Source organism: Trichoplusia ni, chromosome 27 (genome assembly GCF_003590095.1).
Source record: "Trichoplusia ni isolate ovarian cell line Hi5 chromosome 27, tn1, whole genome shotgun sequence".
Lineage (NCBI taxonomy): Eukaryota > Metazoa > Arthropoda > Insecta > Lepidoptera > Noctuidae > Trichoplusia > Trichoplusia ni.
Genome location: NC_039504.1, coordinates 3,680,495 through 3,694,150, shown reverse-complemented (window position 1 = coordinate 3,694,150; position 13,656 = coordinate 3,680,495). Strand labels below are relative to the sequence as shown.

At 35.1% G+C, this 13,656-nt stretch overlaps 2 protein-coding genes across 3 annotated transcripts; one reads left to right on the top strand and one right to left on the bottom strand.

The window, feature by feature from the left end:
- The first annotated feature begins 3,480 nt into the window (after window positions 1–3,480).
- LOC113505934 (DCN1-like protein 5) lies at window positions 3,481–11,808 on the top strand. 2 transcript variants are annotated; one of them, XM_026888814.1, is made up of 8 exons: window positions 3,481–3,640; window positions 3,825–3,943; window positions 7,012–7,139; window positions 7,530–7,630; window positions 7,711–7,839; window positions 7,940–8,064; window positions 8,273–8,480; window positions 8,977–11,808. In XM_026888814.1, exons 3-8 carry the CDS (start codon window positions 7,024–7,026, stop codon window positions 9,054–9,056), a joined length of 759 nt encoding a protein of 252 aa, XP_026744615.1. In that variant the 5' UTR covers window positions 3,481–3,640; window positions 3,825–3,943; window positions 7,012–7,023; the 3' UTR covers window positions 9,057–11,808. The 2 variants fall into 2 exon arrangements, with proteins under 2 accessions (XP_026744615.1, XP_026744616.1); XM_026888815.1 differs by lacking the exon at window positions 3,825–3,943.
- Window positions 11,809–11,980: 172 nt separating this feature from the next.
- LOC113505933 (protein FRG1 homolog) lies at window positions 11,981–13,514 on the bottom strand. Its single transcript, XM_026888813.1, has 4 exons — window positions 13,167–13,514; window positions 12,722–13,089; window positions 12,341–12,536; window positions 11,981–12,154 (listed from the first exon to the last, which is right to left on the bottom strand). Exons 1-4 carry the CDS (start codon window positions 13,226–13,228, stop codon window positions 12,007–12,009), a joined length of 774 nt encoding a protein of 257 aa, XP_026744614.1. The 5' UTR covers window positions 13,229–13,514; the 3' UTR covers window positions 11,981–12,006.
- Window positions 13,515–13,656: the final 142 nt, after the last annotated feature.

Sequence of the window (13,656 nt, the reverse complement as noted above, 5' to 3'; positions counted from 1 at the left end):
TTTTCCTCAATAAACAAGGATAAATAGGCCATATGACCTGTCTCTCACTAACAACTACCCTACTCCAGCGACCCAATTCATCCTTAATTGAATCGACTTCAGGACAGCTTCTGAACAAATTGCCTGTTCGAGCTCTCACTTACATTTTTCAAACGAAATACACCAAAAGGAACGATTACTTGGGTTCACGGATCCTTTATACGTTTGACAATGAAACTGAAAGGCGCACTGCAACTCGACGACAACTAAAATAATTAATAGCTTTATCGGGTACCGGCTAAGTACAACACTGTTGTGGTCAGGAAAGTAAATCAAGGTTAATAAAATTCAGATCAAAACGCAATGCAGTAAATACTTACGTAAGTTAGCCAAATGCGGATGTCCACAAAGTGTACACCAACACACGCCGAAAATGTAATTAGAAACAAAACAACACTTTGTCAACAAAACAAACAAAAAACACTAACAACTATTCGTAACAGTTGAAGACAAAAATTAAAAGAACACAATTCTGAAATTGGAATTGTTTTAAATATTGCACTAGTTCGGGAAAGATCGCGGTGTTTTCGCAACAGGCGGCGAGGAGCGAGCGCCTCCAATGCGGGTGAAACGCGAACTGAAGGAAGATTGTTTCCACGAGGGACGCGGGCATTGGGGTGAAAATAGGGTGAAGCGGGGGCGTACGGCCAACCCGGCTTGAATGGACGCCGCGCGCCGGCCGGCTACGCAACGCATGACGGTTTTCCGTCCGGCGATCACAGAAAACACTCCCCCGACGTTTCGCAATGAATGTTTCTCTAATTATTACGGGTTGGCATTTTGAATGTTTTCTTCTTGGCCAACAACGAGAACACTGGAGATAACGATAATGACTTTCAACACTTGAGAAACGTAAAATAACAAAGTTTAGTAGGACTTGGGATGGGCTAGCTTATAATTTTGCAATACAGTCACGTCTTATAAATGTATACATTCGGAGTCTTTCAGAATGTTAATGACTTTTTTTATAATTCTATATTTTTTATACGTCTAAAAATGAATATTCAAAACATGCAAACGGAGACCTAATACTGTCAATTAACCGATACTATGTAGATAACAATTTCTCAGAAAACAGTGTTTATAATTTATGGGTCTATAGGTTAAATGATTCCAAGATACGGTTTTTACTAAAAACAAATTATCGCGATTCATTTATATGGTTTCATTACGAGTGGATGATAAATTAGGCTAACATTTTAGATCACGCATTCCAGTAAAAAGCTATTTTTTACTTATGAAAAAAATGTCTCTCTACCTATCTACATACAGTCTTCGCGAGAAGAAGCAAGCAAAATGTATATTTTACTTTTTATATTTGCCAAGACGACCTCCATTGTTAAGAGTTCAAAAAGTCGTTTCATTTGCGAGATACTTATTCGGATTTATGAAATGGTACAGAATACATTCTCCCTGATAATTGGAGTTCTACAAAATCCTATTACATTCAACGTAGTTACTGTATGTTTGGTAATGATAAATTAACTTTATAAACTTTCTTAATTATATTTCGGAATGTATGTAGGCAAACGCCAAACGGTAGGACCCATGTTGGGCTGTACAAAATTCGGTAGTCATGCGAGTATTTAGGCCAGAGTAGGGCTCGACAGTCTAACGCTCCTGGCAGCCTGGTACTAATGTTTTACTTAAACCTTCACGGCGCGGAAGTGTAATCAAAATGGAAATGTGATGTTTAAAGTTATGTTAAGTGGGACAGGTCTAGTCTAAACTTTATAATTGAATGTGTATCTATTTATATGCACCCGTACCTATCTACCTATTTGAAGTGAGCGTAGATTTAGCCGACATATATCGTAGGTTAAATTGAATATTGACTATAGTTTGCTGCATACGAATCGTCATTAGTGTAATAAGCAAGTGGTTTAGAAACATGTAGAGTGTTATTACCTACCATTAGAGGCCAATTTTCTTTTAAACGTGTCGCTTAAACGCCCCCTACAGCATTTTGTTCTAATCATGTTGAATATTCTAAGTAAGGTAACTATCAAATAAGACTTTCATATAGTTTCCGTCAGGAAGGCACTTTTTTCAATTAGGTAGGTACGTATGAAAAAAAAGCTGATAGAAATCGAACACTTAATTAACCAAGTCTACTCAAGCACCTTCCAATTTAATTCATCTAAAATCACCCCAACATTAAAAATGCCATCAACAAAATTACTAACATCATAAAAAAATTAAACAAAAGGCATCATGTGGCGCCATTCATTACAGTCTTAACTCTAAAAAATCCCGCCAAATATTTATAAAGCGTAAAGCTAGAGGGAGCGAGCGCGGTGTACGACATTCAAATTCAAATGAATTAAAATCGATAATGAGTACTTCACTAAATCTAGACAGCGCGTCGCGTCGGGTGTCAGGGGTTGTCGACGTAGCCGTGTACCGCAGATAGTGAGGGTGCAACACCCTCGTAAATTGCGCCCTCTTACTAGATTAGGTGCTTTGTTTCCCATTCTAAATACTACAAGTGCCGTAGGGATGCTATCTATACAAATATTTATATACGCGATGCGTCCGTCCGCAAATTGTTTTGATGCATTTGTATATTATCTTTCGATGGAAAAAATATTAACAAAATATTTTGTAGGTAACTAATCTTTTTGCGTTAATGTTGAACCGTTGGGAATGCTAAGAGTTGATTTAGGATTTCAAAATATCAGGTTGTAACAACACGCCATCTCTGCGTTACTTGTAATAACTGTTGCATTAATAGGGGTTGCCCTACATGTTCGATTTGATAATTTCCTAACCTATCTACAACAAACGTTTTTTAGTTTCACAATCTCTTTCATACCCTTCTGAGCAGTGCGCATATCCTTCATAACTTTAAATAAATATCGTACAAAGAAACATTTTCGACGAGTTTCATACCTATGTATATCAAAATAAATAACTTTAAATAAACTTGACAAAACTTAAACACGGTAATTTTACATTGAATTTACCAAAACCCCTTCTTAAAAAAGTATCTGCAGAATGCATTGCGTTGTAAACGATAGCATATAACACCGATCTGGTAACACAATCAATCACAGCCCAGGGTGGCCATAACAAAATACATCAGACCGATAATGTTCCGGTTGTTCTTAGCTCCTGAAAATTGTTTTTCTTATGCGCAAAATATAACAGTGTAGCCAATATGTAAAGTAACTTCAATATTTAGACTAAATAATAGCAGAAAAAACTGTTTATAAAAAAATCTATGAATCGTTCTCTATAAGACACGACACTGCGTTTAATTACTATGTAAAAATATATTAATAAGATAATCGTATAGGTGAAAAAGAAACAAGTTTTATAGAATGAAAAAATAATAATCCAGGTAATTTGTTTAGGTTTATGTTTTTCTAACATTTATTTTTATTGTACCTTAGCGTCTTGCCAAATAACAGAAGAAAATATTACTTACTGATTCAGCGCAGTAACTAAACGCTCACTTCGTTTTGAGTTTTCTCAGCCGCTGTGTCTGCTGTTTAGTTAAACAATTTAATATAGTTTCATATTGTGGGGATGTGTTAAAAGTTATCATTTGAACAAAACGTTGCACAGGATACTTTTCTAATCTATATTATCAAAATAGGTGAGATATTTCAGTACTCTTATTTGTATGGGCAACTTCTCTAATATAACGTTTCACCTTTCGTTTTGTATTAATAATTCCATGGGTCTTCAGTAATTAATCGAAATACTAATCGTTATGTCATCGTTTTTCATTGTATTATACGTATTCTCTCTTTTGCCCCACATTGATTTTTTTATTTCAGGTTATTATCGACCTGTCAAGAAGACATTTTTTTCGTGAAGCTGTACTTGCAAAATTCGCAAAATAGGAGACGAAAACCCCTTTAAGTTTTCAAATTTTATATCGAATCTGCCACCAATAGTAAGTTTTATTCTTTTTCTATAAGTTTTATTATGAAAGTGCGTTTTAGACCATGAAGGCGTTTTATTTGATGTTTGAGGTGTGTAGGTAAACATTTTGTCCATTCAATCGGTAAAGAAGTTTTATTATTGTGTGTTCGACAATGGTGTGTTGTGTTTGTTAGTCTAAGAATTGACTTTTCATCTTTATAATTGTTTATGTTGTTGTTCAATCGTGAATATTCCATGTATAACCTCTAAATACATACATTGTGTTCAAATATCATATGTTTCTGTCACACCCAGCTGATTTGTATATCTAAGTTATTCAAGGCTAGATAATAGAATATTTCTTAGGCATGTTAAGATAATGATTCTGATACTGAGCATGCTACACAGCTAAACTTTGTGTTGTTGATAAGTTGCAGGGTGTGCAGTGAGATCAATGTTTACACTTAATGTATGTTTATCAAATATAACTTTATGTTAGACTTTATTGATAAATGACATCAACAACAATTTACCGATAGCTTATTATAATTATGTGTAACTAACATCAAAATATAATAATAAATGGGACATGTAATCATTAAACCATAATTCTAAAACACATTTGTTAAGTTCTATTGAAACTTGAGAAGCCATATATACTTGAAAAACCCCCAATTCACTACAAAATGTTCAGATAATGACTATATTGTAATGCAATTTGTAATATGTTTTTCTTGAGTTTATATAATCATTATGAAACACTACTACTTATTAAAATCAATAAAATAGCTATTGATTTTGCTCATCAATTAATTTTTTATCATCATTATGATTAAATGAAGGCTGTGTTATATAAAATTATTAAATAACTAATTCAATGCAATAACATTGTAAAATCATCATTTATCTTATGCCGTGTCATAATGAGTGAAGCAATAAAACTTTTTGCTGACTAATGAAACAACATTGTTAAGATATTTCCAATGTTCTGTTTTTGAATTGTACAGATAGACAAATATTTAAGTGTTGGCCTAATACTAATAGCTATTTCTTATTGCTAGTGTGCACAATTATTGAAGTATCTCCAAGCAGTGTTACACATATCACTGTCCCTGTCACATCTACTCTTTTGTAATGTTTGTCTCTTTCCATCTCATATAGTATACTCTAGCTGCAAATCGATAATAACTGTAAACTGTCTATAAAATGGTAATTAAATAATTTTAATATGAACTGCACAAATAGAGGAGTGGTTAAAGGCATTTTGCTAAATCCACTTAGTGTTTTTGAGATCCGCAAATGCTTGTCCTGATTCGGGGAGTCTTTGTGCATGTGAAATAAATGAATCTGCACTTTAGAGTAGAATAAATAATAGTGATGAGATTGCAAATTTAATGATGTGTAAATGTTACATAAAGGAAGGTGTGAAACTGTGAAGTACAGCTGTTGTAGAAAACTAGGATTTCCTTAAAATGTGCCTGACTATTTTTGTTACCATTGTAATATTCTTAAATTCCAATCAAAAGTTATATGTTATTTCATATAAAATACCTAATATCCGAGCAACTAATTTATAAAATTCTTTTAATAAAACGAAGTTGCTTATTCTCATTAACCTAAAATGAATACTGCTGCATAATAATAGTTTGAATTCAATGACCAAACAGAGTAAAAAGTTGATCTAAAATAATAATAATAAAGAGCTGTTCTAAAATAAATAGTTTATTTAATATACCGAGTGGCTAAGCTCAGAGCGGCCACATAAGTGAATCGATCACAGGTTAAGCTACGCTCGACGCGGTTGCTCCGTAAATGGGTGACCATTTTTGTCATAACGAGTTCCTCCGTGTTTCGGAAGGCACGTTAAATTATGGGTCCCGGCTGTTATTCCTACATCTTTTTCAGTCGTTACAGGTAGTCAGAAGCTTGAAAAGTCGTGACAACGAGTCTTACCAAGGGGTATTGTGTTGCCCAGGTAACTGGGTTGAGGAGGTCAGATAGGCAGTCACTCCTTGTTAAACACTGGTACTTAGTTGAATCCGGTTAGACTGGAAGCCAACCCCCAACATAGGTGGGAAAAGACTAGGCCGATGATGATTTACTATACATAACTGATTCTTAATGCATTTCTTGCCTTAGAGCATGTCAGGTTGTCCTTTCCATTACTTATTTAATATTATCAATTTAAATTGTAAACAGTTATCGTTTTCCCCATAAAAGGTTCAGCTACTGTGTAATCCTAGCCTTTATTGTTTATGAAATGTTTTTCCCTAACAATTATAATTATCAATTGTAAAGAAGAAATCTGTATAATGCAATCCGCTCGTACCATACAATTTCCATTATTGGAAATAAGAAATAACAAAAATTCTACAAGAAAAATAGGCAAATAGAATTTCTCAGAAGTGTAATTTGAGCTTATCATATGAAAAAGAGAGTAGCTCATTTGTATGAAGAGTTCACAATATTTTCAGAATTGCCTACTTTCTTGGAGGATTTAAATTCCATGTACATTGTATAACTTTCCAAGAATGTACTGTTTTCAATCAATCTGTTTCAATAATTAATTTTACTAGCGAATGTGACGCCAACCTTACACGTTGCGTCACAAGACACCACCTACATTTGTCGCTAACTCAATAGCGCCATTTAAAGCAAGCTCGACTTTCGAAGCGAATTCATAGTTGATTAAATTACTTGATTGGCATATTGGCTGTCATAGTACATAACATTGGACAGTGTGATCATTTCTTGGGACAAAAATTTAGGCATGTACAAAAGTAACATACATAAGTTTTTAAATATATGTATTAGAATATCTAGATTATAAGATGTACTTAGACTACTATGCTACTGTATTCCTAGTTAGGCGCTTTATTGTAGTCTGGCTTGTAAATGAAAAATATCAGAAGGCCTTTAAACAATATTCGTATTGATAAAAAGTCAGAAACATATAATCAATGATGAATTGATGACTTTAAAAATGACCCCATACCTACTGGTGCTAAGACTTTTTTGCCTTTCAAAAGTTGTGACCTTATTATATACAGAAACCATTTGGACTTGTAAGATACGTAAATATAATGAGTATTTTTTCAGGGTGGTAGAGCGATGCCTCGGTGCAGTAAACGCACGCGGAGCGGCGCGCCCGCCAGCGGCGGCGACGTGCTGCCCGGAGCCACCGCCATCGACGAACATCACCACCACAAGCGATCTAGAAATAGCAGGTACAGATACCAAGGGTCTGGAAATCTGCAGAAGGTCCTTTGGTACATGATACAAAACTATTTTATCATATGAAATGTAGAATATAACAAATGGAGTTTCAATTACAAGATTAATGTAAAGTAGCTCAGCACGAAAAGGTCTATAGTAAAATCAAGAAGATCTTTGCTGAGCCATTTCATAAATAATAGGGCATCTAAAAATAGTTTTTGGTTTACACCAAAAAAACCCTAGTCCCTGTTATGGGCTACAAAGCATATCACGTTAGAAAACTAATAAAATACTCATGATTTAAGATAAATAGCAATGCCACAGTCAGTAAGTGACAATATATTTACCATAGCCAGTTTTTAGTTATTATGTATTCAATGAGTGTGTATCTTAATTTTCAGTTCACGCCGACATTCCAAATCAGAAGACACAAGTTTTAGTGTAAAGAAATGTTTAACTTGGTTCAAAGAATACACGACAGTTTCAGAACCAGATGTTTTAGGTGAGTAAAGTAAAGATATCCTCCATACAATAATAATGTGTCATTTTATCTTTAAATACTTAATGTATTTGTTGCTGTAGGTCCAGAAGGCATGGAAAAGTTCTGTGAAGACTTAAATGTGGATCCTGAGAATGTTGTAATGTTGGTTATAGCATACAAAATGGGAGCAAAACAAATGGGTTATTTTACACAAGAAGAATGGTTAAAAGGTTAGTTTACTATTTCTATGACACTCAACTTAGATCTCCATAAGTTTCTGAGTAAAATAATATATGCATCTTTTTGATAATGTTTTGCTTTGTTTTTCAGGTTTAACGGAGTTACAATGTGACAGTGTGCAGAAATTGCAGAACAAATTAGAATACCTACGCAGTTTACTCAATGACCCCTATATATTTAAGGCCATATACAGATATTCATATGATTTTGCAAGAGTGAGTATGTTTTTTTCTATCTTTATAAAAGATACATATACATATTGATCGACTACAAGAATAGCCGAGTAGTTGAGGTCACCACGTCAATCCCACTGATCGCGACGGGTCCTGGTTTCGATCCCCGGGTAGAACGAGCATTTGTGTGATCCGCTGTTGTGACTGGATCCAATGCTCTGGATGTCTTAGTACATGTGATCCCCGGCAGGACAAGGACCAGCGCTCGCTGGACACGGGCACGGCGCGCGCGCTGCTGGGCGTGCTGCTGCCGCGCTGGGCGCTGCGCGGCTGGCTGGCGGAGTTCCTGGCGCGCGAGCGGCGCTACCGCGTCGTCAACCGCGACCAGTGGTGCAACATCCTCGAGTTCTCGCGCACCGTCGACGCGCACCTCACCACCTACGACGCCGACGGAGCCTGTCAGTATACGCTCACCTGCTATTACTACCATACGAGTATTTAGTATCTTTATCAAACTCAATCATATACCTAGCATAAGATTCTGGATGTTTCTTGTTTCAAAATTCAAGCTGGTATGTTTCATATGTATCATTCATCTGTCCCGTTCTAGCCTTTTCCTAAGCTAGGGTTGGCTTCCAGTCTAACCAGATTCAATTAATTACCAGAGTCTTACAAGGAGCAACTGCTTATCTGACCTCCTTAACCCAGTTACCAAGACACACAATACCCTTTGGTTAGACTGGCTGTTAGACTTTGAAGATTCTGACTACCTGTAATGACTGTCAAAGATGTAGGAATAACAGTCGGGACCCACAATCTAACATGCCTTGCGAATGTTTCATTTGTAATTGACTGTATCCATTTAACCTCCAGCCTATTTACTAGTCACATACAGCGAAATAATAGTTCTCTTTTGAGAATAATTGACGTGAAACGTGTCCTGTTACCGTGCAGGGCCCGTGATGCTGGACGAGTTCGTGGAGTGGCTCCGCGCGGAGCGGGCGGGCGACGCGGCCATGCCGGGCGCCAGCTGAGGCGCGGCCGCGCGCGGCGCCGCCCTCGCGCGACACTAGCCCGCCCGCCGGGCCCGCACTCCGCCATCACACTACGCCAGGGGAAGGGTTGCCATGACATGTCGCAGCCTCTAATATCAAACTACTTTTCATTGCTGTGTTTTCAAGCCATAAACACCCGATCTGTTTGACTATTGCTGATATTATACAATTACATTCTGCTGTTAACAAAAACAATTGAAAGGCAAGTGGAATTTGTTTCTTGTACCCTTTTTAAATCTTCATTTCCTTAGTACTTTCAATTGTAAAACAATATTCATATGTCAGTACTTGTAAAACTACTATTAGTAAATCTATAAAGAGAATTAAAAAACGCCAGTGTTATTCATTCCAAAATTAGGTTGCACAATTGGTGATTTTAACTCTTCAGATATTCAAACAAGTTCTATACATGTGTGTAACTCCAAGTCACTGATATTGTTGTGACATTAAGCTCGACAATATGGAGTGGATAGGTTTTTGTAATGATAGGTATTAAGAGAATGACTTACAAGGAAGCGGTCTGATGAGGAATGTCAGACATGAGTGTACAGCATGGTGTGATACTTGCAAGCAATGGTAAGCCCTTTACTCTGTAGGCCTCTCTAGTATGTAGCTATGACACTGGTACGGACTGCATATATATTTATTTATATGTTTAAAGAGTTTTGGGTATGGTCGTTGCAATTGCTGTTAACTTTCTATTGGACTTTTTTTATACATAGTTAAGCATATACCTAACTATATTTTTTAAACATTCTGTTGGAACCTAAAATACAGAAGACCAAAAAATATTTTTTAATGACATCCGCGCTTAATTTTAGTTACAATTGTATAAAACAATATTTGGTTGATATCAGTGTCATATCTACGTCTAGTTACATCGTAAAAATAATTGTATAGATTAACTCCCATACTATACAACTCAAGCTCATTCACTGTTTTTTTTTTTGTGTGTAAAATTTAAGCCATAAAGGTTTTTTTCTAAATATTGAGTGAATAAAGCAGGGAAATTAAATTATTGCATATATTAATGAATTAGAATCAAATAATGCTTATAGTAATTAACAATAAAGAATGAGGTGATCGAAATATGTATAAATGACAAAAGAGGATGATTACTGCAGCTGATAAATTATAAAATAGCCTTAATTTATTTATTTATCAAGGATATATGATTTTTTGTTCTTCACAAAAATGTGAATATTGTATCAGCTTTTACTAATCGTATATTAGCTTCAGTTGGCGCTAAAAATCGCGCTTACCGCGAGCTCTACAATCAGGGTTGTAGTTAAAAACGAGACACCACTACGCCCTGTGTATGCGGCGACTCACTTCAGTGGCGACAGTTCTGCTTTAAGAACTCATTTTAACCTCTTTTGCCATCTGTACGAATCTATACCTTACATTTTATATCAGCATTGTCCAACTTGCATTAATTCATTATTTTGTCCACATCTTTAAAATTATAATAATGCTAGGAAATACAGCATTATGCCAATAATGCCAAAATATAAAAGCGTGTGAGAACATTATAGTGTGTTTGTTTTGTTCGCGGACATTTCTAATTTATACATTATCGTGCAAGATTCTCTGTAGTGTTTAGAGAATGTAAACTACTTGTACCAATTACATAACAAATAAACAGTAGGTATTGTTTATAAAATATAGTTCTTAGTTATTACACATTCTCTTTTGAATGCCCTTATGAAATAATATCCTTATTTTATTTACGCAAAGCATGTTGCATTATTTTCCTATTATTTCACAAATTATGTAAATATAAAATTAATTATCGCTTTGTTTGGCCAACACGAGGAGCTTGATATTTCATGGTCAGTACATAATATCGTATTTTATATGTATTATTTGTGTTATTAACTTATTAGTCATAAGTTTACGTGTATATTTTTAGCATTTATTTTAGATGTATGTATATTATGATTTCTTCACCGCTCCTCACGTATCTATCCTACGAAATGAAATACGCAATCTCATTATGTATCAAATCTGTGGAAGCAATGTGTTGATTATATTTTTGCCCACCGAACGATGTTATTTTATTTGCAATAAAACAGTACAACAAACAGGCGAGACAACTATTGAACAGGAGATGTGTATATTATTTTGGACCAGTAGCCAACACACGGTGGGATTACTTTAATGTATTGCAATTTGATAGTGCTTTAACTGTCTGATGTCTGCTGCTGACGGCCTTTCGACTGATTTTGAACACAATGCATAGGATACCTGTTATTTGAATGTGTGATTAACATCTCAGGTCATAATTATAATTTCATATAGGACTAGCGCGTAATGAAGATTCTGTACTGTTTCATACATATTGAAGGGTATAAAAAAGGAAACTTATTAATTTAAATATTTTTGTATAAGATGTTAGAAACTTGAGATAAACGAAGGAGTTAAGGATGTATCGCACATTCACATAAAGCTATGATATAAATCCGTAATACACACTTCAAACTTTAGACTGGACTGCCGAGGCCACTATGAATCATGTTCCAATAGACTAGCTTTGTGTCTAGTCTAAACACTAGGTTTAGGTGTAGATATCGTTTTATATAAGACGTGTAGGTAGTATATTCAAATTCTCTGATTATAAGTAAATGGTTTCTCTGTAAGAATGCCGTGTTTACAAAGTTAATACAAAACATTCTGGCCATTATACCGGATGTTATTACATGAGGAATAAATAAAAACATTTGAAAGTAAATTGTGTTTTGTTTACCATTTGATTTAATTATTGTAATTATTATGTAACTCTGCTCTCATTAAACGATTTGTTTACTGAATTAGTGCAGTTTTATTTAATGAAGTTTATCGAGGACCCAAATATACATATTATATGTTTGTATGTACATTGATGTTAATCAATAAGGCGCTTAATTAGAAAAATATTAATTTTATTGTTTTATTTACAGTATCTGTCAGCTTTCATCTTGCTTCTACGGTCTAGTAATGTTTCATGAAGGTTGCCTTCTGTCTTGGCTTTCTTCAACTCAGAAACTCCTCCATCATTGAGTCTTAGTTTCTTATCCTGGAATTTCTGGAACTTTTTACTGAAAATAAATTATTAATTTTATTCAACCTGTGGGTTACAATTAGCCTTGGTCTCTCTTATGAAAAAGACTTCAAATGACAAGGATTTTATATGCAGGAGCATAGATGACCTTTTGCTAAATAGGTCACCTAAATTATGTTTATAAGCTACAAATTCATGGGACTATAGCAACTAAAATACTTACACATAGTTAACTTCGACTTGTGATAAGTCAGCCTGCTCCTCATCAGGCAGTACAGACTTGTTGACCTCCTTGGTCTTGTTACTCCTTATGTTACAGAACTCATTGGGGCCTGCTGCAGTACTGCGGGCAACTACTGCATCATCCTCGGGATCCACTGATATGAACTTGTTTACAGAACTTAGGATAGCTGTTTTACCTGTAAAAATTAAATTTAAATTTTAAATAATTTTAATAAGTGTAAGATATGTTATTGGACTTGCTATGAAATTATTTGGGTGGTTCTCCAAAAAAAAGTGATCAATTAGGAGATGGGTGATCTATGTGATTACATTACATAAAATCAGATATAGCACAGGAGTAATTGAGATAAAAGGGCAGTACCTTCTTGCCATACTGGTTCCCACTGTTCCATAGCGCCAACAGCATCTGACCGTCCTACAACAGTCTCTTTCACCACACCCAAATACTTCCCATATCCGGATTTCAAAGCAAACTTGTTCTCTCCAGCTGGGAAAGCTGTAAAGATCTCTTCTGGGGAGGGCCCGTCTCCCTCATCGTGAGGAGCCCCGAGTGTGAACAAGCCATTGTCTAATGCTGATATGTAAGAATTCTTTCCGAACTCTAATGATATAGAACCAGTTATGTCCTCAATCTTCTCCACCTTCCACCACCCACCATGCTTGACTGAATCATCATCTATTTTTGAATCTTCTGAGTTATCCTTTCTCTTATGTTTGCGCTTTTTAGCCCTTAAAGTGAATGCATTTACAAGTTACTAAAGAGGTTAAGTTAAGCTAAGTACTTATTTCATAAACTTCTGACTTACTTGGGTTTATCTCCTTTTAGTATAAGCTTACCACGCTTAACGGCACTATATTCATCTGCCATAATTTCGAAATTACGTCCTCTTTCAAATAAATGGACTTTATCCTAGCGCATAGAGTAAATATACAACAATATATTGCACCAGGTCTGTTATATCACCACTGCCTGCTTGTCTTTGTTAGTTCAAGTAACATAAAATCCTACTTATTGGCACATAATTTAAAATGTTTATTTTACATTGATTTAATTATGAATGAATAAATATTGTAGTGACTGAAGTAAAGTAGTAAACAATTCAACCAATTCAAAGTTTCATCTCTGCGAAATGACAATTAAAATTGACATTGACGTTCTTACTGAATAACACTGCAACGACTGCAACCTTCTGCATCGAGTTACATATAGAAAAGACTAATTTTATTGCAATCGATTCCAATCGAATTGATAAACAATCTTTCATCAAATAATTTGTTGGTTCGTCGGTGATTTAC

Excerpts from the sequence above, each read along its gene's own strand:
- LOC113505934 (XM_026888815.1), top strand. The coding sequence starts at position 7,024 with ATGCCTCGGTGCAGTAAACGCACGCGGAGCGGCGCGCCCGCCAGCGGC. Across the intron at positions 7,631-7,710 it reads TTCAGAACCAGATGTTTTAG|GTCCAGAAGGCATGGAAAAG; the intron begins GTGAGTAAAGTA and ends TTGTTGCTGTAG. Across the intron at positions 8,481-8,976 it reads CTACGACGCCGACGGAGCCT|GGCCCGTGATGCTGGACGAG; the intron begins GTCAGTATACGC and ends GTTACCGTGCAG.
- LOC113505933 (XM_026888813.1), bottom strand. The coding sequence starts at position 13,228 with ATGGCAGATGAATATAGTGCCGTTAAGCGTGGTAAGCTTATACTAAAA. Across the intron at positions 12,537-12,721 it reads GGAACCAGTATGGCAAGAAG|GTAAAACAGCTATCCTAAGT; the intron begins GTACTGCCCTTT and ends TAATTTTTACAG. Across the intron at positions 12,155-12,340 it reads CAAGTCGAAGTTAACTATGT|TAAAAAGTTCCAGAAATTCC; the intron begins GTAAGTATTTTA and ends ATTTATTTTCAG.